A 21683-nucleotide genomic window follows, 5' to 3' on the forward strand; every position below is an offset into this window, starting at 1 on the left:
TAATTTGTGTGTGCATATCTGGGAATGCATTGATTCTGAGCACACTTTCCTTATCCATAGAATGAGCCTGGCTAATATTACCCATCCTATAGTAACAATGCTGAATGTGTATCAGCCACTTACTATGAGATATGCATTATTGTTATTGAATAAGATGTGATAATTAAATCATATGTATACATCATATTTCATATATATCATATGTCATATATATTTCATTGATGCAAAAGTGCACTTTTTATTTTTTTACATTCTAACGTCTCTGACATTGAACTATGTCTTACAATTGTCAATATCTTTGGATTTTTTCAGTTTTTTTCTTTTTAAGATTCCAACTATTTCTTTTATAAGCAAAATTGTCACATTCATGGCATACCAAAGTCAGGAAGAAAAGTTAGTTTGCGCGCTGAGATTCACCAAATATAACAGGGCCGTCCTGTCTAGTCCTGGTCGCCAAATAATAAGACGTTTCCTGTAAGCCTGTAATCTTAAGCAAAAACATCTGTATCTCTGAGTTTTGTCATGCTGAGATTTGAAGATATGTTATGAACTTTCTGGCTGTGATAATTATTTAATAAAACTACTGGTTTTTCATCATGAATGAACAAATGCAACCTTGATAAACTTGGTAATCTGTGAGCTTTTTCTTTGAAATAACTTTTGTGTTTTAAATTTGGCAAACCTTTACATATGCATCTATGCATCCATAGAAAATATCTGACATTGTTTTATTTGTTGTTGAGTTTTCATGTAAGTGATGTCAGACTACATCTGTGTTTCTGCAAATTGCTTTTCTCCAAGCAATGATGTGTCTTGGAGACCTTTCCGTATCAGTCCACAAAGATCTATTTTGTTCTGTAAAATGAGGATAATAACGTTACCGAACAGACGGCATCTTGGTGAGGACACAACAAGCTATCAATAAGTGTTCCAGTACCTGATTTATCAGATTCTGTGTTTAGAATGTTAACTCTGCAGGAAAGCAGGGGTGGGGAGGGGGCAAGGGCATTTCCTTCTCTAAGCAGACTTGGCAATTCACTGCCTTTTTAGGATTTCACCGCAGGCACCCCAAGTGACTGGATACTTCAAGGTTCTAGACAAGTAGGTGAGTTTTCTCACTTCAAACATCCTTCTTTTTTCCCACAGAATAAACTGAAGAATTTTCAGTGTTAGTGAAACAACAAGGTCTTCGGCAACAAATTGCCCTTGGTTAAATCCTGACTGTGCCATTTACAAGTTGAATTTGGGCTTCTCCCAAGGAGTCTGAAGCTCCCAAATTATCACTGTTTGGAAATAACCTAAATGTCTGCCAGTTGGGATAATGACCACAATAACTAGATGCATCCACACAGTGGGATTAATTTCCTGCAGTTGTTAAAAAGAATGAAGCAGCTTCTTATCCTTGTGGGATGATCTTTACTGACAAGTTTCCCTGGTTAGTGCCATACAACCCTGCCTTCTGGATTGCAGCCAATGGCCTGGAGGAGGGAACAAAGGGTCACCTGCTCATGGAGTGGCCTCATGGCAGACTCTTGCTCAGCAGGGACCCCGTGATCATGATGATTCAACTGGGAAGATCATGGGCTGCTTCCAGCCAACTGATGTGCTTGGTTCAGGTCACTCATCTTTCAATTTAATGAGTTGCCAACATTAAGACATTGGGATATTTTACGTTTACAAACACTACCTTTTATTCATTCAACCCTTCAAAAGAAATTCATAGGACATCTGGTTAAAAAAATGTTCTAGGTGCTGGAGGCTCAGGGATGAATTAGAAACACATAGTCCCTACCTGCATGGAGCTTAAATTCTAGAAGATGAGTCAGACAATAAGCAAGAAAAATATATATAATGTAATGAGCTTCATCTTCTTTAGAGAATTTGGAATATCAAAACCCAGTAGGGGTCCAGCCCCGGTGGCCTCGTGGTTAAGTTCAGTGTGCTCTGCTTCAGCAGCCCACGTTCAGTTCCCAGGAGTGGACCTATACCACTCGTCTGTCAGTGGCCATGCTGTGACATGGGCTCACATACAAAAAAGAGGAAGATTGGCAACAGTTGTTAGCTCAAGGCAAATCTTCCTCAGCAAAAACAAAAAATCCCCTGTGGGCTAACAACTCTATGAAAAGAGAGAAAGTAGGTAAGAGCCGAATTATAGTGACTCTAGCTGATCAAAGAGGTCATGTCAGAGCCTCAAAGTCTCCTGCCATTTGAAGAGGTGTGGAAATCATCCTCTTAGGGGAAGGGGATATGCTTCAGGCATCCTGGGTCTCCCCTACAATGTCCAGCACATAATGAGTGCTTTATGAATGTCTGTCTCTTGAGTGATAGGAGCAGCTGTGGCTTCCCTGGTGACCAGATCTTTGGGAAGAACAAACATGTTAATTCATTCCTTCAGTCAACAATCCCAGAGTGGTTGGATTTTATGCTAGGAACTCAATTCTTGAAAACCTTGCACAATTCAAACCCCACGTAATTCAAGAATAATCCTAACAAAAGATGGTTGGCATGTCTCTTCATCAGCTGAAGTGATACTGAAATAACAAATACACTTTACAATTTACGAGAGTGATCACATTCGAAAGTATGAAGTTTTGAGGGATTTTTAAATCGCAAGGCATCTTGTCATTTCAAAAACTGTCACCCAAAGCTCACAATTTCAAATGTTTATAATTCAAGTTATCATAAAATATAGCCATGCTGTATTTATATAAATCTACATTAATATCCTTCTTGTGACCCCACCTTGCAACATAAAAACTAGGGCCTTACCAATAACTCGCATATACCTATGTAGCTCCTCCCTGTTTCCTTCAACCCAAGGTGACCAACAGCTTGAATCCTGGGCACGTCTATACCTTGTTTTCCTGTTTGTGTGTTATTTTCCTCAGAGATGTTTTGGAAACTCCCTGTTAATAATTCAAGTCAGGTTGTAGCCAGGTCCTGCTGTCTTAAGAGCCAAAGCTGCCTCTTAAAAATGACCCTGCAGTTTTTGCCCTCATCTGCTTTCATCCCACGCTCGCCACAGCCCACAGAGCTTTGTTTCCAGGCAACAGCAAGGCTTTTCCCAGGCGGATGTTTTTTTGTTTTTTGTTTTTTTTTTTTTTTGAAAAAAAGAGGAGCGAGCGAAAGCTCTCAGTTAGTCAGACCAGAGATTCAGCACCACGGACAGCACAGACTGGAACGGTTCAGCACCGCGGACAGGTCTGGCTGAAAGGTTCAGCACCGCGGACAGTACTAGGAGCCTACTTTTGCTGCTGCCTCTCTAGGTGGGTGTGCTCTTCTGAGCCGATTCCTGAGCCCACCCTCCCACCTTACCCCAGAATCTCTGAGTGCTGATATCTGAGTATACAGGCTCTCCTAGAGTTAACCTCAGAAATTCAGGCACCAAATACTTAACATGCCCCAAGGAGAATTCTGGATTTTCTCCATGCACAAAAATACTTGATCCTACTCAAGCTGAGCGCACTCAGCTGCTCAGGCTCAAAGCTCAAAAGTCTTCCTTCATTCCTTCCTTCCTCTCACTCCTCACATCCCATCCATCAGTGAGTTCTCTCAGCTCCATCTCCAAGAGTATATCCTGAATCTGTCCACTGCTGTCTACCCTCATTGCCACCATCTAACTTCAGGCCACCAACATTTCTCACTTGGCTTATTGCAACAAACTAGTCTTCCCATTGTACCTATTGCCCTCTCTAGAGCGTTCCCCACACAGCAGTTTCAGTGATGCCTTAAAAATGTATGTCAGATTATATCACATCCTTCCTCAAAACCCTTCCATGGCTTCCCAACACACCTACAATAACATTAAAAGATATTACTGTGGCTTTCAAAACCCTGAACGCCTCTCTGATCTTGTCTCCCATCACTCCCCCTCTTGCCTGACTACTCTGGCCACATTGTCTCCTTGTTGTTTCTCAGGGTCTTTGCACCTGCTCTTCTCTGGCACAGATTCTTGCATAACTGGCTCCTTTCCACTTTCCAGGTCTTAGCTAAAAATGCCACCTCTTCCAAAAGACCTCCCCTGACCACACCCCTATAAAATGGTCTCACAGTTACTAGAACATTGATCTGTTTCGTGTACTTCATAGAATTTAGCAAAAACTATATTTTACTTTACATTTATTAGTTTACTTGTTTGTTTCCTGTTTCCATCACTAGACTTTAAACTTCATTAAGCCATATACTTTGATTGTGTTGGTCACCCAGAACAGCATCTGCCACATAGCAAGTGTTTAATAAGTATCTGTTGAATGAGTGAATGTGTGTATGAATTCTCAGCTAGTCATGGATTCCAAAGACATGTCAACAGCACTCAATTCCTTGTACAGCAGTGGTCATAAGTGCTGGTCCAGAGTCTGAGGGCTGCATTGCAAGTTCTCAAAACCACCCTCAGGCTTGATGATTCACTAGGAGAATTCACAGGACTCATCACACAGGCACACTCATGGCTATGATTGATTACAGTGAAAGGATATGAAGCACCATCAGCAAAGGGAAAAGTCCTGTGGGCATAACAGTCTTCACCTTTGCTGTGGTCATACGGTAACGAGAGGTTACTTCTCTGCCCCGTGACTTGCCCTGAGGCTATGGCATGAGTGAAGATATGCTACAGCGGGGGGAGGACGAATTGCAGCCAATAATTCAACTGACCCCATCAAGCAGCAGCATCTAGCTCTGGATTTATTAATCTTGATTTTATTTCCATTTTTTTGTTATGGCACATGAACCTGGCTTTCTATTTATGAGTCCTCAAAAGTTCCATTTCCAAAGGTACTTTCAAAAAGGTTTAGAAAATGAATTCATTTAAAATGAAAACATGAGGGGCTGGCCTCATGGCCGAGTGCTTAAGTTCACGAGCTCCGCTTCAGTGGCCCAGGGTTTTGCAGGTTCGGATCCTGGGCGCAGACATGGCACCGGTCATCAGGCCATGCTGAGGCAGCATCCCACATGCCACAACTAGAAGGACCCACAACTAAAAAAAATATACACAACTATGTACTGGGGTGCTTTGGGGAGAAAAATGAAAAAAAATCTTTAAAATGAAAACATGAGATAAATTGCTCTTTGCTTATATACAGATGTTATGTGGAAATGGAAGAAAACTTCAGGTGGTATCCATTGATGCAGACACATGGCAAAAGTTGACAATGGGATATGCAAGAGACTGAAGTTTGAGAAAGATGAGAGTAAGGCATTGGGATTCCAGACACTTTCTCCTTGCTGCTTTCTTCTCTTTCAGTAAGAAATTATCTCCTAAGAAGTCATTCAGTACCCTTCCTGCCCACCAGGACCCTGTCGAAACCCCTCAAACTTGAGTTTATTTTGAGAACAACCCTTAATTATCTGAGCTATCAGGATCACACCTGGAATTTTCCCCCATGTTGAGGACCTGGTGTTCGATAATGATAAGGGTAACACTATGACACTTCTTGAGTACTCAATCTGAATGAGGTGTGTGTATTAACTCACCTGGTGTTCACAATAATCCTATGAGGAAGGAAATATTATTGTTCCCATTTTACAGATTAGGAAACTGAGACCCAGTTAATTCACTTCCCAAAGTTGCACAGCTGGTGCATAGTGGATCTGGGTCTAGAGGTCAAACTCTCAACCTCCCCCCAACCAAGCCTCCATGATCTGGGGCATCTCTCCTCGTCTCCTGCACTAAATGTCTTGTTATCAGAGGAAGTGGCAAGGGTTGAATGAGGAGTCTTACTCTAAAATCCATCTCTCCCCTCTTCACCCTGAACTATCCTTGGAATGGCTGGAAACTCATCTTGTACACATCTAAACAAAGGAAGTTTCCCCAGTCAATTATGTGACATATATGGAAACACCTAAGAAAACCAACCTCAATCCTTCAATATTCTTGCTGTGTGTCCTCTGGACAAATCATTTAACTCTTTTATGTCTTAGTTCCCTTCTGTGTAAAATGGGGATAAGAATACCTACCACTTGGATCTGTTGGAATCAAATGAGACAATGTACATGCGATGCCTTTGCTCGTCATATTTGTTGGATAAATGACAGTTGTTTTGACTGTTTTTCTGAGTGACCAAGATTGTTCAATTGTCTATCCATTTGGAATAGAAATTTAAATCCCTACCTCACACCATTCAAAAAATAATTCTGGAAGGTTCAAACAACTAAACACATGAATCAAGACTGTAAATTATGAGATCATAGAGGAAAGTGTGTCTATGAGAATAGGATGAAGAAGACCATAAAATAATAGTATCTTGGATTTTATCAAAATCCATAACTTCAGGCACCGTGTGAGTAAAGGGAAAAGATAAGTGAGTGACAGACCAGGAGATAACAGGCAAAGGATCAACATCCAGAACATGTAAAGAATGCCTGTAAATCAGTAAGTAAAAGCCATCCAAACCAATAAAATATAGAGAGGGTATAAATGGGCAGTTCACAAAGAAGAAACAAACCGGGTCAGCAAACACGTAATGAAATGAAAAGAAAAGAAGATTACAAAAAGAGACCATTTTCTTTCCACCTATAGCTTTATCAAAAATCTAAAAATTTGATGTAGCTTCCACGAGAGCGATTTGCCAGGTAGTCATTTCGTTGTAAAACCTGAACGACAATCGTAATAACAGTAGCCACCATTAGGCGCTATTCTAAGCACCGTACATGTGTTAATTTCTTACCTTCACAGCAATCCCAGCAGGTGTAAGCATAATTATTCCCTCTTAGAATGGGAAACTGAGACACGGGGGTGATAAGTGACACACCCAAGGACACATGAGTGGCAAATGGCAAAGCCAGACTCTGACCCCAGGAGGTCTGGCCTCAGGGTCCCTGGGCTGCCACACTCCTGCCCCAGCTCCTTCCATCTCCCTTCCACCCCCACTCTCCATCACGGTTATAGACTGGAGAACCACCTGGGGCATGTGAAAGTTGTTGGCCTTAAAAGGCGGGCGTCTGCAGCTGGGGACATGGACATAACCTACGTGCCCATCAGCGGGGGATGGACCGCCCATCCCACTTTGACCAACATCAGGCGGACACAGCACCACACCCCCGCAACCGCAATGCGGGCAAGTGTCACTGTCGCCCCTCCGCTCCCCTTCGCCCTCCCCTGCAGGCACAGGCTCCCTGGGGCAAGGAGGACGGAAAAAGGTCTCTCACTTTCCCCTACGCCCCCCACCTCTCACCCGCAGCCTCCGCGTCTGCGCAGTCGCGGTTGCTGCAGCACCAACTCTGCAGTGCCAGGACAGGGTCTGGTTGGGGAGGGTGAGTCCTTCGAGAGACCTCCGCTGGCGGGAGGGGTCGGGGAAAAGGGACTGGGGGCGCGGGTGGTGATCGGGGACGCGCGCGTGAGTGTGAATGTGTGTGAGTGTGCATGGGGTGAGGGAGCAGAGGCGCTCTAGGGATGCGGGTCTGGGCAGGGGTTCTCCAAGCCCATCGGGTGGGAGAGGGCTGGGTTGGGTCTGGGTTGGGGCTGTTTCTCCGTCCAGCGCGGTCTGTCTACCCGCCCGTGGATTGCGCTTGAATTTCGGCCTCCGCGCTTGGAGCGGAGAACGACCCTGCGTGGAGCGTCCACCCGTGTGTCTGCGCGCCCTGGTGGATCCGCGCGCGCTCTGGCCTTGCGGGGGTCTCGGTGTCTGTGTTCGCCCTCCCCGTGTGTTTAGCACGCTGCGTCCTTGTGCGTGCCCGCGCGTACACCTGCGCATGTGTGCCCTGTGTGTCTGTCTGGGCACGTGTGTGCCACCCTGCAATGGCCAGGAGCGCAGGCGCTGAAGTGAGGTTTTTAGCATCCCCGCCCAGCTCCGACGAGCTGCGTGGCTTTGATCAAGGGCCTTCTCTGTCTGTAAAATGGACTCAGTATCTGCCGCGGAGAACCGGGAAGAGGATTAGACTAGAAAACGGGCGCGGAGTGCTCGCAGTACCCGACATACGGGGAGCTCCTGGAAACAGTGGCTGCCTGTGTTGCTTTGCTGTTATTGTTGTGTGGTCGTTGTTGTTACTGTGTCTCCGTCCTTTTTTTTCCTCAGCGGGTGACCTATTTGCTGTTTCACGCAGAACGCCAAAGCTGTGAGGTGTGAACTCCCTCACACACACGCCCCTGTCACACCCTGTCCTCTCTCCTCCATCCACGGGGATCCAGCCTCTTCTGACCTGGACCCCATGGCTCTCCAACTGTTACCCCTCCTGCCTGCAATTTCTCCTCCTCCTTTGTCTTCTTTCCCCTCAGCCTAAACACATGATTATTTATGTCTTATATTGAAGATAAAACAATAAGCAAACAGAACCCCTCCTAGTTCTCTCTCACTACCTTCTCATCAAGGCCAATATATTTTTTTTCTTGGAAACTGTTGTATATGCTCACAGCGTCCTCTCCTCACTCCTTACACACTCCCCACCCCACACTGAGATTTAAAACTGGCAGCCCCAGGGTGTAACCAGCCCCATGACCTGTGCTATGTGGCTCACATAGTGTCTTCCTTTTAAACATTTGAAATAATCGTTGGCATTTTAAAATGCATAAGATGTCATCTAAAAGTACAGGTTTCCAGTGTTCTCTTGAGAAATTGGAAGTTGGGAGACACTGGGCCCATGTTTTTGCTCGACAAACATTGGCTGGGCCGAATGGGGCAGCTTCTTCAGACAAGGCACCCAATCTCTCCTTTGCCACAATCCCCACTACTCCCTATTGCCTCTCCCCATACCATGCCTCAGTTGCATTTATGTTTTCCTTACAATAGAGAAGAATTTCTCTAGACCATACTTCATTTTCACTTTCAGAAGAGTGAAAGTAAATACCAGATTGGGGGGGGGGGCTCTTGATTTATCTTTTTATCCCTATCTTATCTGTATGATCTGCTGAACACCTGGAGGCATTTGAGTTGAGACCCTTACTGCTAGTGTTTCTGTCTGCTGCTTCCTCTCTGCTCACTTATCTTCCTCCTCCAGGAGAATGGGAACTGCTGAGGGTGTCAGATTCGTCTTCGAATCCCTGGTACTTAGCACAGATCTGGCACAAAGTTCTGGCTCAGAAACAGTTCAAAAAAGTTGTTTCCATTCAAACACTCATGGGTGGCAAATACTCACAGCGTCACACAGGAGGTGATGTCTCAGCTCAGCCTTGAAGCAGGATTTCCAGAAGCCAACACAGAAGAGCAAGGGCATGCCAGGAAGAGGAGAAACCTTTTTGCTCCTCATTCATCAGGGACTTCCTGTGTATGAAACCCCCTGCTGTCTCAGCAGAGAGCTCACAATGACTCTGAGGCAGCTGCCTGTTATTATCACCACCCCACTTTACAGATGAGCAAACTGAAGCTCAGAGAGGTGAAAGTGACCTGCCCAGGTCACACAGCTAATGCGTGGGAGAGCGGAAGTTCCTGCCAGGCCCTTAACCACTCCCCATGCTAGCAACAGTTAGCATCTTATCAACACTCCATTGTTCTTTCTCCTCATTCGTGACTGTTCCTTCATTCTAGCCACCCTCTCTAGCACTGACCTACACTTTTTCCTTTAAATCACCTCCCTCTTTTTTTCCTCTAGCAACTTCATTTTTATACCTGTGGTAGGAAGAATGACGGTTCCCTGAAGATGCACGTCCTCATCCCCAGCACCTGTGAATACAGTGGCGACATGGGGAGCGGGGATTTTGGTTGCAAGTGAGATTAAGGTTGCTAATCAGCTGATGTGAGACGAGGAGATGAGTCTGGATTCTCGGTGGGGAGGGACAGTGTAATCACGAGGGTCCTTATAAGAGGAAGAGGGAGTCCGGAGGGTCAGATGTGGAGGGATGCAGTGTGAGAAAGGCTCGCGTGACCGTTGCTGGCTTTAAAGATGGAGGAAGGGACCACGAGCCAAGGGATGCATGTCCCTCAAGAAGCTGGAAAAGGCAGGGAAATGGGTCCTCCCTTTGGCCTCCAGAAGGAACCCAGCCATGCGGACACCTTTGTTTTATTCCAGTGAGACCCATTTCAGACTTCTGACCCACAGAACTGTAGGGTAATAAATTGGCATTATCTTAAGCCACAAAAGTTGTGGTAACTTGTTGCTGCAACAATAGGAAACTAACACATACCCGAAGAGCTCTTTTAAGTCAGGACATAAAAGTCAGACATAAAAGACCTCACAATGGTGCTGACAGTCCTGCAGAACTGGGTTCAAACAGTGCAAAAAAATACCGACAACGTGGACCCTAGTCCCAGCCAATAAGCCTGCAAAGAGTCAGAATAGAAACTTGCAAATGTCCTGGGGCTGCTCAGCCCTCAGTGTAGAATCTAATTACCACTATGCAGTCAGCTATTTCAGAGAGAGAATTGCTTTTAGGAAAAGATGCACATTTAAAAGTCAGCCTAGAAATGTTCTTATATTTTAGAAGCTTTTGATTTCCAATGACATTTCTATATGATTTTCATCCCTGAATATTTTAATATTTGGAAAATAAAAAACCTGAATCTTCTTTAAAAATATATGCAATGTGCAATTCCCAAAGCCAACATTTATGTACATATATGTTGAAACTGACTTGTGCAACAAACCACAAATACAGTTACATGAAATTGAAACAGTTTGTATTTTTAGTTTTCTTTTCTAGTGAGGTCTAAAATACATGAAATGATGTGCATGGTGTCCAGTTAAATGAAGGCAGAGCTCAGTGAATTTGCACTAATGTCCTCACCCATGGGGTCCCCATTCAGATTCAGATGGAGAAATCTCCAGCACCCCCAAGAAAGCTCCCTGTGCCCCCTCCCAGGGCCGCAGCCCATTCTGACCTCTATCAGTATAGATTCCTTTCACCTGTGCCAGGCTTTTTTTTAAAAAAAATCAATGAAATCTTCTATATTTTCTCCTTTGTGTCTGGCTTTTTCGTTCAGTCTAATGTATATGTTTTCAGATTCGTCTGTGTCGTTGCATGTATCCATTTGTTTGTTCCTTTGTTTGCCACATACTACTCCATTATATGAGTAAACTGCAGTTTACTTTTCTATTCTCTTGTTGATAGGCATCTGGGTTGCTCACATTTTTGTTATGAATACGAGTAGCTTTGACTATGAATATGAACAGCTTTGCATTACAGATACAGCTGAGAGCAACATCTGGGTACAAGCGTTTGTGTGGATATAGCTTTTCATTTCTCTTGGGTGAGCGTCCAGGGTGCGATTGCTGGGTTCAAGGGCACGTATGTGTTCCACTCTCGTAGATGTTGCCAAATAGTTTTCAAAGTGGTAGAGCCAATATACACTCCCCTCAGCACGTGAGTCAGCTCACTTTAAAAATCTCTCTCAATGAATTTCAAAGGGAAGCTTTGTTATAAATGATAAGCCAGGTATCACTTTTTATTTTTGTTTTGTTCTTTTTACAGTTATTGAGGGTAGCCATGAAAATAAACATAGGCAAAGTAAAACAATAAAACAATATCCTTACACCCTGGCTGGATACTTTGCCTGCCTGAGCAGGAAGAGAGAGAGAGAGAGAGAGAGAGAGAGAGAGAGAGACAGGGAGAGATGTTAAAGGCGTATTAGCGCCACACTGAGACTTTCTCCTTGAGGTGATCCGAAGGCTCCAAAGGGTGCTGAAGAGGAGGAAACCATCTCTCCCTGGGATTCAGTGTTGTCTAGTCCCGGGTGTGTCCCAAACCACCCCCTGCGTTGTCCCAGACTGTGGCAGTTGGGAACCTGGGGGTCTGCCCATATGGAAGCATTGAAAGCATTTTGACCAGGGCAGGTCTTGAGGAGGAAGCTGGTGGGGTGGACTGGGGAGTGAGATTAGGGGACAGGATTAGTGGGGTCAAGGGTAGAGTGGACCATAGGGTAGCAGACGAGAAGCAGAGCAGGGGCAGCATTTTCTGAGGCAAGAGCAGGTGAACTTAGTGATTGATCGGGTGTGCGCATGAGGAGGGGGCAGGTCGATGATGATCCCTGCAGAGATTGGCGGGAAGATAGTGGAGCCCTGGTTAAGAGCAAGGGACCCAGTGGGCAGGGCATGCTGGGGATGGAGGGGAATAAGCAGAGGTATGTGAGGAAATGAGTTTAAATTTGAGTTTCGGGGCCTGTGAGACCCTCCCCCCATAAGGAAGACCTACATGATGATTGGCAATGTAGAAGAAAATAACATATTCTGCATACCCATAGCATATATGTTAATTTCTACTATGAAAAAGTTTTATATATACTCACAGGTACAAAGATAGCACCAATGTGCCAGCATCTTTCCACTCCCCAGGCTCAGCAATCATCATCTGCTTGTTTGCTCTGACCTCCTTTTGTCTACTTCTTTTCTTTTTTTTGGTGAGGAAGATTGGCCCTGAGCAACCATCTGTGCCAATCTTCCTCTACTTTATATGTAGGATGACTCCATAGCATGGTTTGATGAGCGGTGTGTAGGTCCACACCCGGGATCCGAACCCATGAACCCCAGGCTGCTGAACCAGAGCGCGTGAACTTCACCACTATGCGACTGGGCCAGCCCTGTCTATCTCTTTTTATCTCATTGCAGAAGTATTTTAAAGCAAATTTTGGCCATCACGTCAATTTACCCCTACATACTACAAAAAGATCTCTAAAAAAATAAGATGGACATTTTTGTATCTATCTATAAGGCCATTTCCACACTCAACAAAATCGATTAAAATACCTTGATATCATTGAATACCCAGACCAGAATCAAATTTCCTTGAGTGTCTTAAAAAATTTTTTTCACAGCAGCTGTCTTTGAATCTGACTCCAAACATGGTCCCATGTGCATCTGATTGTTGAGTTAACTTCTTTTTGAACCCAGAGTATCTGCCCAGTGGTTTTACAATCTGATATAATAATTTCTATTTGTATAAACCTAAGCAAAGACGAAAACCCTTACAAAGCTTTTTCTTTCACATCAAGAGAATTTACTCCTTAAAATAAATCACTGTTCACAAGTGCAGTCAGTGGGTTATATCATGCAAGGTTGGTAATAATACACTATCCTAGAACAAGAACATAAAGCTAGCTTTTGAGTCTCAAGGTAAAGGGTTACATAATCCTAGGTCATTTTAGTTCAGATAGCTTCTTGCAAACAACCTCTCGAATTTCAGGTTGACAAGATATAGAATGAGAATATTAAAGAATATTTAAATTAGATTTTTTAACCCCTACCTGGTAAATGCTGCTTCTTTTTCTTTTTTTATGACAACAGAAGAAAGTCGGGGCTGCAGGGAGCTGGTGGGTAGACTAGGGTCATTCTGCAGCCAGAGGGATTCTTGGGGTCCTCTCTCTTCCTAAAAACTTCTGGTTATATACTTCGTGGCTTGGAACGAGTGTGTGTGAGTACACGCTAACCTCTGGCCCTCACCTTGAAACTCCTTATTCTTGTTCCACTTGTCTCTAGAGCACTTGTCACTATTTGACAGGCTATATGTCTCTCTCCTCCCACTAGAATGTAAGCCCCCAACAGGGCAGGGAGCGTTTTTTTTTTTAAGATTGTTTCTGAGCTAACATCTGTTGCCAATCATTTTTTTTCTTCTTCTTCTTCTCCCTAAACGCCCCCAGTACATAGTTGTATACTATAGTTGTGAGTGCCTCTGGTTGTGCTATGTGGGACGCCACCTCACCATGGCTTGATGAGCGATGCCACGTCTGCGCCCAGGATCTGAACCCACAGAACCCTGGGCCACCAAAGTGCAGCGCGTGAACTTAACCACTCAGCCGCGGGGCCGGCCCCCAGGGAGCTTTGTTTTGATCACTGCTGTATCTCTGGCACCTAGAAATCATGTCTGGCACACAGCTGGCACTCTGTAAATATTTGTTGAGTGACTAAATGCCTGTCAGTCCTCAGGTTCTGACTCCTGTTTTCCGGGGAAGCCAGCAGGACCCTGGAACGGGTGGAGAAGAAGACGCCTGCCTTGGAAGTTCCACCTCCTGGGGAGATGCAGGGTCTCAGGCCTGAGCAACTGCGGGGGCTGCTGGAGCCCGAGAGGACCAAGACGCTGCTGCCTCGGGAGAACAGGGCCTGGGAGAAGCGCGCCTCCATCACCAAAGACTGGGTGGCCGTGGAGGTTGGGGCCTCCAGCTGTGACACTGACGAGAAAGGTGAGGGGGGCAGGGTCCCATGGGAGGTGGGGGAGAAGGTCGTGTCAGAGCCTAGGGAAAGATACAACATTCCTTCTTTCACTCATTCATTCAACAAATATGTATGGAGCCCTGTATCAGTCAGCTTTTGCTGTGCAACAAGTCACCCCAAAACTTAGTGGCTTAAAGCAACAGTCACTTCTCCACTCATGATTCTACAGGTCAGCAATGTGACGTGGCCTCAGGGGACAATTCTCCTGCTGCATTTGCCTGCGTTTGCTCATATGAGCCACATTGTAGCCACAGTAAGCCAGCAGGGCAGCTGGTTGGTCTAAGATGACCTTACTTGCATGTCTGGCTGGTGTCGGCTGCTGGCTGGCTTGATGGTGCTGATGACAGGCCAGGGGTCCCCAGCAAGCTAGCCCAGGCTTATTCTCACAGGGGGAGGTTGCAGAGTTCTTACAAGCAGCAAGAGAGAGAAAGTCCCAAATCACTTTGTTAGCCTCTACTGGCAACCCAAATGCTCAGGGCCATTGGTCAAAGTAAGCCACATGGTCAAGCTGAGACTGAGTGAGGGAGGGGGTTGCCCAAGGGTGTGGACATAGGGAGTGATGAACAAGTTGGAGGCCATTTGGGGCAAAAAGCTACCACAAGCACCTACTATGTGCTGAGGGCCAGGGATCTAACAGTGAACAAGATGGCCCTAGTGGAGCTCAGAGTTTAGTGGAGAAAACAGGCAATTAACAAGTTGAGAAATGAAAAGAAACGTATGTCCGATGAGAGCTATGAAGACAGTAAAACAGGAGGATGAATGCAGAGTGACTTAAGTGTGGTCAGGGAAGGTGAGAGAAGCAGGAGAGTGTGTGACTTGTTCCAAGAGCTGGGGACAGCATCATGTAGCCAGAGCTACACATTCAATGACCCCGCAGTGGCCGCAAGCTTGCTGTGATCGAGGAGAGAGTGGCGAATGGAGCCAGAGAGGAGAGGGAAAAAAGGTAGACATCAGCCGGGGCCAGTGATAGGGCATCTTGCAGACCGCGGTTAGGAGTTTGTATGGTACTTGAATATTAGGAAGGTTTTGAAGAGGAGAAAGACAGATCTCATTTGTATTTCAAAAAGATCCTTCTAAATGAGTGGTTCTCAACTGGGGGCAATGTTACACCTCCCCTCCCTGCCCCTCTCCTGGGGATTTTTGGCCAAGCCTGGAGACAGTTGAAGTTGTCATATCCAGGAAGATGCTCCTGCCATCTAGTGGGTAGAGGCCAGCAATGCTGCTAGACATCCTACAATGTACAGGACAGACCCCCACCACAAGGAATTACGCAGCCCCAAATGTTACTAGCACCGAGGTTGGGAACCACTGAGTCCAGCTGCAGTGAGAATGAATTGCAGGGTTAGGAGGTCAAGGGTGGAAGCTGGGAGCCCAGTTAGGAGACTCCTGCAACTGTCTAGGAGAGAGATGACCCAGCTGGGTGTGGTAGTGGTGGACACAAGATAAGAGGAGAGATTCAGGACACATTTGCTAGGGAGAATCAGAGTTCTTGCTGATGGACGTGGGGGAGGGGAGGACAAGAGAGACGTCAAGGATGACTCCTGGTGTTTTGACACAAACAGCTGGACAAAGGGTGGTGCCATTTGCTGAGGTGTGGACACCTGAAAGACAGTAGTGGGGGCTGGACCTTCTACAAGGTCGGGGTCCTTCTTTCTTCCACAGGAGATAAGCAGGTCTGGAGCAGAGGCATGGGTAATCTGGATGCCAGCTCTGGCTGTGAGGAGGAGGTTTGGGGGCTCCTAGCAGGGCCTGGGTGCAGGAAGGGTGGGAAATGCCGATCTTTGGCCTGACCTCCCAGTTCTACTGGGTTTAGGAGTGAGAAGGATGCCGAAGTTTGAATGTGGGGAGATTTCTCCACCGGTGGCTGAAGCTGAGGAAGTCTCCATCAGCCCTCCATCTTCCCGGTTTAATTCTGTGGTTTTTTCTTTTGCTCCCTCACTTAGTTTTTGCTGGAAGCCTACAGAGGAGGAACTATTTTACCCATTTGACAGTGGAAGGAACAGAGGCTCAGGTGGTGGAGCACATCAGGTGACCCACTTGAAGTCTTCCTGGTACTCAGTGATAGAAACGGGATCAGAATTCAGATCTCGTATTCTTTCCACCCCCGCGAACCACATAGGCTAGAATGTGTGTGTGTGTGATAGGATATAGCAGAAAAGGGATAGGATGCCAGGTGGGAAGAGCAAGCAGAGTCCACCCCAGCTGGCCTGGTCACTCACTCATGGCTCCTTTCTCCTCCACGCCCCCACCCAGACCTGTCTTCTCAAGAGACTGGGCGTCCCCAGGAGTGGAGCTCCTTGGAGGAAGATGATGAGTCAGAGGGCTCCCAGGTAAGTTGGGGGTTCTTTCCTCTTTTGCAAATGCTCTGCCCTGCAGATCTCAGTGGGTTGTCACATTCTCTTCCTCAGCATGGGATTTTCCTGTCCCACAAAATTCTGTTCAGGTTTGTGAGCCCCAAAGGATCTCCCATGGGAAATAGGACCTATTCGTATTTAGTCAGACACAGAATGAAGGGTCTCCATGTGGTGTATGTAACTCCATCCACATATACCCTCAAACTCTTAATTTATCATAAATTAATCATTCATTCATATGTCCACTCATTCATCCACCCAACTTTCATTTGCCTACTCATCCACATACCCATTCCATCCACACCTCCAACCATCCATCCATCCATGCACTTCATCTGTCTACCCACTTATCCATCTACCCATTGGCCCTCCCGTCCACTCACCCTCCCATTTATCCACTCACCCCTCCATCCACTCATCCATCCTTCTACTCCTCAAACATCCACCAACCATTCATTCATCTGTCTGCTCATTCATCTACCTAAACTTTCATTTGCATAATCATCCATATACCCATCCTATCCATCCATTTATTCAGTTATCTATATGCGTATTCATCCACTCATGCATTCATATGCGATCAGTTCATCCATTCAGCCCACCCACTCACCCATCCGTCTATCCACTCATCTATCCACCCTCCCATCCATCCATTTACTCCCTATTGGCCATAGTAAAGATTTGGCTGCTATTCACGCACCTGTATGCCTACTCATCCCTTCATCCACCTCTATCCAACCCCCCATCAACCCATCTGCCAGCCCATTTATTGATCCATCCATCAATGCACCACTAGTCCATCCACTTAACCATCATCCATCCATATATCCATCCATTCACTAACTACCTACTAGGTTTTAATCCAAATACTATGAGTAAAACCAAACAGAATTATCAAGCACATTCCTTGCATTTAGAGACCTACTGTTTTCTCTTGAGGGTAGAAGGCATCAATATGTGAAATAACAACAGTGGTTCTTTTATTTATAAATTTATCTATGTATCAGAAAAATCACATAACTGCTCTCAGCAGCACCGGAGGATCATATGTCAGAAATACAACTCAAGTTGGTTTAAGCCAGAAAAGATGTTTATTGACTCACAGTGGGGGAAGGGAGGCAAACCATGACAGTGCAGAAATGAGTGCTCATGGCTGTGGGATGGCTCAAAGGGGAAGAAGTTAACTCTGTGGGCCAAGAGGCTTCTTCTAGACTGTTCCAGAGAGAAGGAGACAACAGACTTGGGATTTTAGGGATGAGCAAAAATTCCCCAAACAGAGCAGGAGAGGAAACTCCTGAGGAAAATCATATTTTCTTCCTGTCAAGTGAAAGGAACAGCATGTACAAAGGCATGGAAACATGACATAGCAAGGCACATTTGCAGGAACGTTGGAGTTAAGGGGAGGGCAGTGGGAGATGTGCGTGAAAATCTGGCTGGGAGGAGATCATTCATTCATTCCACAACCATTTTTTGAGCCCCACTCCATACCAGGCAGTGTTCAAGGCACTGAGGGTAAATAGTGAATGGGGTAGAAATGGTGCCTGCCTTCACTTGGCTTACTGTCACTGATGTTGACTGAAATAAGCAAAATAAGTAGCTAAACTATAAATTACACTGGATGGGAATAAGTGCCATGGAGAAAAACAGAGCAGGAAGGGGTTTCAGGAGTACAGAGTAGGGTGGGTGTTACTATTTTAAGAAGACTGTCAGGGGAGTCCCTCTGAAAGGAAGATATTGGAGTAAAGATGTGAAGGAGGTGGAGGAGTGAGACTGGCAGACATCTAGAGGGAGGAGGTTCTGGGCAGAGGGGCAAAGCAGGTGCAAACGCCCTGAGGCAGGAGTGTGGCTGGCACATGTGAGGAAAGAAGGGGGGTCAGCGTGGCTGGAGAAGAGGGGGAGAGAGAAGTTGGAGACGACGTCATGGAGGTGACGATAGAGTACGACGTAGGGTCTTGTCTACCATGGTAGAAATTTGGCTTTTACTCTTGAGTAGGGTGGGAGCTGTAGGAGTGCTCTGGACAGGGGAGCGACGTATTTCAACTTACATTTCAACAGGACCCCTCTGGCTGCCGAAATCATGTCATGGAGGTTGGGTGTGTCTCGTAGGCGGTGGAGGCCACTGAAGGGATCTGAGGATCTACAGAAACCGTAGCCCATGTGGAAAGAAAGGGGTTGGATGAGGCGGAGGGAAAGGGAAGGTGTAGGAGCCGATCAGGAAACTCCAGTTAGGAAAAAAATGGGTGAGAATGATGCAGATGAGAGCCTCCACTCACCTCGTGCGTGTTAGGAGCCTGACGCAATTCTAAGGTCTTCTCATTATTGACTCCTTTATTAACCGATAGTCGCTAACTCTCATTATTAGCTCATGAGCCCTGTGAGGTTATTAGCATGGTCTCCCTCCCTTTTAGATAAGGAAACTCGAGCAGGCGGAGGCGCCTAGAGGCCTCTGTGACATCATTCATTCGTTCACTCATTCAGCCCATCCCGGCTCATTCAACCACCATTGACGGAACACACACTTGGGTGGGGCGAGGGTGCCCCTCATGGTCAGATGCTGACCCAGCTGAGCTTTCTGCATGGCCAGAGCCTCCTCCTTTCTGCAGGTGGCCCCCTTCCAAAAAAGAAAGCACATCAGGCCATCCGGGACCAGAGACCTTTCATAATAATAATTGCCAGGCCCCACAGCCCTCACCACGTGGCTACCTCAATTTATTTGATTCTCTTAACAGTTCTTGAGGTAGGATCTGTCCTGATCCCATTTTACAAATGGGGAAACTAAGGCACGGAGAGGTAAAGTAACTTTCCCTAGGTCACTCAGCTTGTGCGTGGTAGAGCTGGGATCTGAATCCAGTATGTCTCTTAACCACTAAGATATCCCAAGAGAGGACTGAGGGTGAGGGATGAGGGCCTCTCCCCATCCCGCTAGTCAGCGGAGTCCCTCCACCTCTCACCAGGAGGAGTGAGTGAATGAGTGGAGTTACTTTTCTGACATTCTCAAGAGGGCAGAAGTTCCCCCTCTGTGGCCCCACAGGAAATCAGGGAGCAGGAAATAGTCCCATCACTCTCATCCCATAAGATACCAGCATGTGTCACAAATGCAAACCTTGTTTAAGTGTATGAGATAAAAAAGAAATACCAACACCCAGAAATGACCCTGGTAAAAGCTGCTGTACAGGCAGAAGTGTCTACAGCATTAAAATCGAGATAGGCACGACCTTTGCGGTGGCTTAGATGAGGGAGGGAGGGAGGGAACATGAGAGGGGGGATCTTGGGGTGCTAGTCACGAGCTGCTTCTTGTTCTGGGTGTTGGTTACACGGGGCATTCCCTCTCTGAAGGTTCATCAAGCTGTACACTTAGGATGCGTGCAATTTTCCCTTTGCATGTCATACTTCTACAGAATGTTTTCTAAAGCTGCCCTATATCCTTCAGGCGTATTTTTCCTAGAAGCTGAGACCGAGCTGGGATTTTTGTGCAAGGCATTTATTGAGGGAGCGTGCTCTCGGGTGAACCTGTCGGGGGTGAGGGAGGCTGGAAAGGGGGAGAAGGAGTGAGGCAGATATATGGGTTTAACTGCAGTCCCGCCTCAACCTGATCCCACATAAGCTCTGGAGTGTGACTAGCACCCCAGTCCTCCTCTGAGCCAATGGGGAGGCCTTTTACGCCACACCGCTGGTTGTGGATGTGTTACAGCCTAGGAAATTCTCCAAGGAGGGGGCTCCCGTTAGCAAAAGGCATTTCTTAGAAGAAGGGGGCCACCACAGACATAAGCACAGACCATGGAGCTGGCAGCCAATAGCCACAGCAGCCGGAGGAGACACAGAGGAGAACCAAGTGAGGGACTGACGGGTCTCTGACATGCGGAGTGCTGTGTGTGTAAAATTGGGGGTTTCAGATGACCTGTACTTATGACATTTCCTTAACTTTATACTCTGCTTTTTAAAATTGAGGCATAGGCATTTCCAATAAACTGCACAGGTCAGTGAGTGTTGACACACATACGTGCCCGTGTAACCAACACCCTGATCAAGCCGCTGAGCGCTGCTGTCAGCATCGACAATTCCCTCATCTTTCTTTCCAGTCTCTCTCCCTCCCCTGCCCTGGAGACAACTGCATTCTAATTTCTGCTCACAGAGATTAGTTTTGCCTGTTGTTGAACTTCACCTAAATAGAATCCTACGGCAAACTACGTGTATTTCCTAACCTGCCCCCCAAAGGAGAATATAGCAAAATTATTATTCTGCCATTTGGTGTTTTCACCAATATATTCTGGATAGCTTTCCATATGGATATATGTTGATCACTTTCATTCTTTTTTAAATTTACTTTTTACAGCTGCTGAATATTCTATAGTATGGTTCTTCACCCATGTCCTCAGCTGGTGAACTGTTAGGTTGTCATTGTTGCTGTCGCCACAGGAGAATGAATATTTGTCCAGTTGGCCTAATTTTCTGTAGCATGGATTATGAGGAACTTTATAGAAACCCACATTCTCTGGTCCTACCCGAGAGCCACCGAATCAGAGACTCCAAGAGTGGAGCCCAAGATACTTGGAAAACCCTCCAGAGGTTTTGGATGCTCTGCCAGGCTTGGGAGCTGCTGATGTGGGTTCTTCCCTCCAGGACGTGAAAGGGAGGTTTGAAATGAGATGGCATCCACAGCGGAGAGCAGGCTAGAGGGAGGAATTGGTTCTTTTCCAAAGACTGGAGACGTGAATTCCATCCATGATTTGTAATATGCTCCAGCATCTTGTAGTATGTGTCCCTCCATTTCTCTTCTTTTACAGGATTTTTTTTAGGTTCACCACTGCCTAGTTTTCCAGATAACTCATTATGTCATGTCCATTCCCAAAATCTCCACGATGTTTTAATAGCAATTGCACTAAACTCAATGCTAATTTGGAGAATTGCCACTGTTAAAAGTTTGTCTTCCCACCCTTCATCATGGTATGGCTTTCTATTCATTCATTCGACAAATATTTACAAGCTTATACTCTGTGTCAGGCACAGGGATACAGCCATGAGCAAACCAAAGTCTTTGCCCTCCTTGGGCCAGGAGAAAACAAAAGTTGAGTAAGGGCCAGGGGTAGTGCTGGGGTCTTCTGGGGGAAGGTGTCAGGGTGTGCTGTTCTAAATAGAGTAGTGTGTGAAGGGTTTTCTAAGGAACTGATGTTTAAACTGAGAGAGGGAAGATATGATGGACAAAGCCTTGAGGATATCTGGGGGGAAAGGCGTTCCAGGCAGGCAGAGGAATCCGTAATGCAA

General features: G+C 46.0%; 1 protein-coding gene across 12 annotated transcripts in view; it reads left to right on the forward strand.

The window, feature by feature from the left end:
* The window catches only part of SMIM17 (small integral membrane protein 17), a 29735-nt gene that overhangs the window by 5514 nt on the left and 2538 nt on the right, over positions 1–21683 (forward strand). For 5 of the 12 annotated variants that reach the window (XM_044759287.2, XM_070499598.1, XM_070499599.1 and 2 more), the window contains 2 exons: positions 13776–14036; positions 16321–16397. In XM_044759287.2, the coding sequence (XP_044615222.2) occupies positions 13874–14036; positions 16321–16397 (240 nt within the window). In that variant the 5' untranslated portion in view covers positions 13776–13873. Of the gene's footprint in view, positions 1–1050; positions 1106–7093; positions 7249–13775; positions 14037–16320; positions 16398–21683 lie in introns of those variants that run through there. The other 7 variants (XM_070499604.1, XM_070499602.1, XM_070499605.1 and 4 more) reach the window with 5 other exon arrangements.

Source organism: Equus asinus, chromosome 26 (genome assembly GCF_041296235.1).
Source record: "Equus asinus isolate D_3611 breed Donkey chromosome 26, EquAss-T2T_v2, whole genome shotgun sequence".
NCBI classification, from domain to species: domain Eukaryota; kingdom Metazoa; phylum Chordata; class Mammalia; order Perissodactyla; family Equidae; genus Equus; species Equus asinus.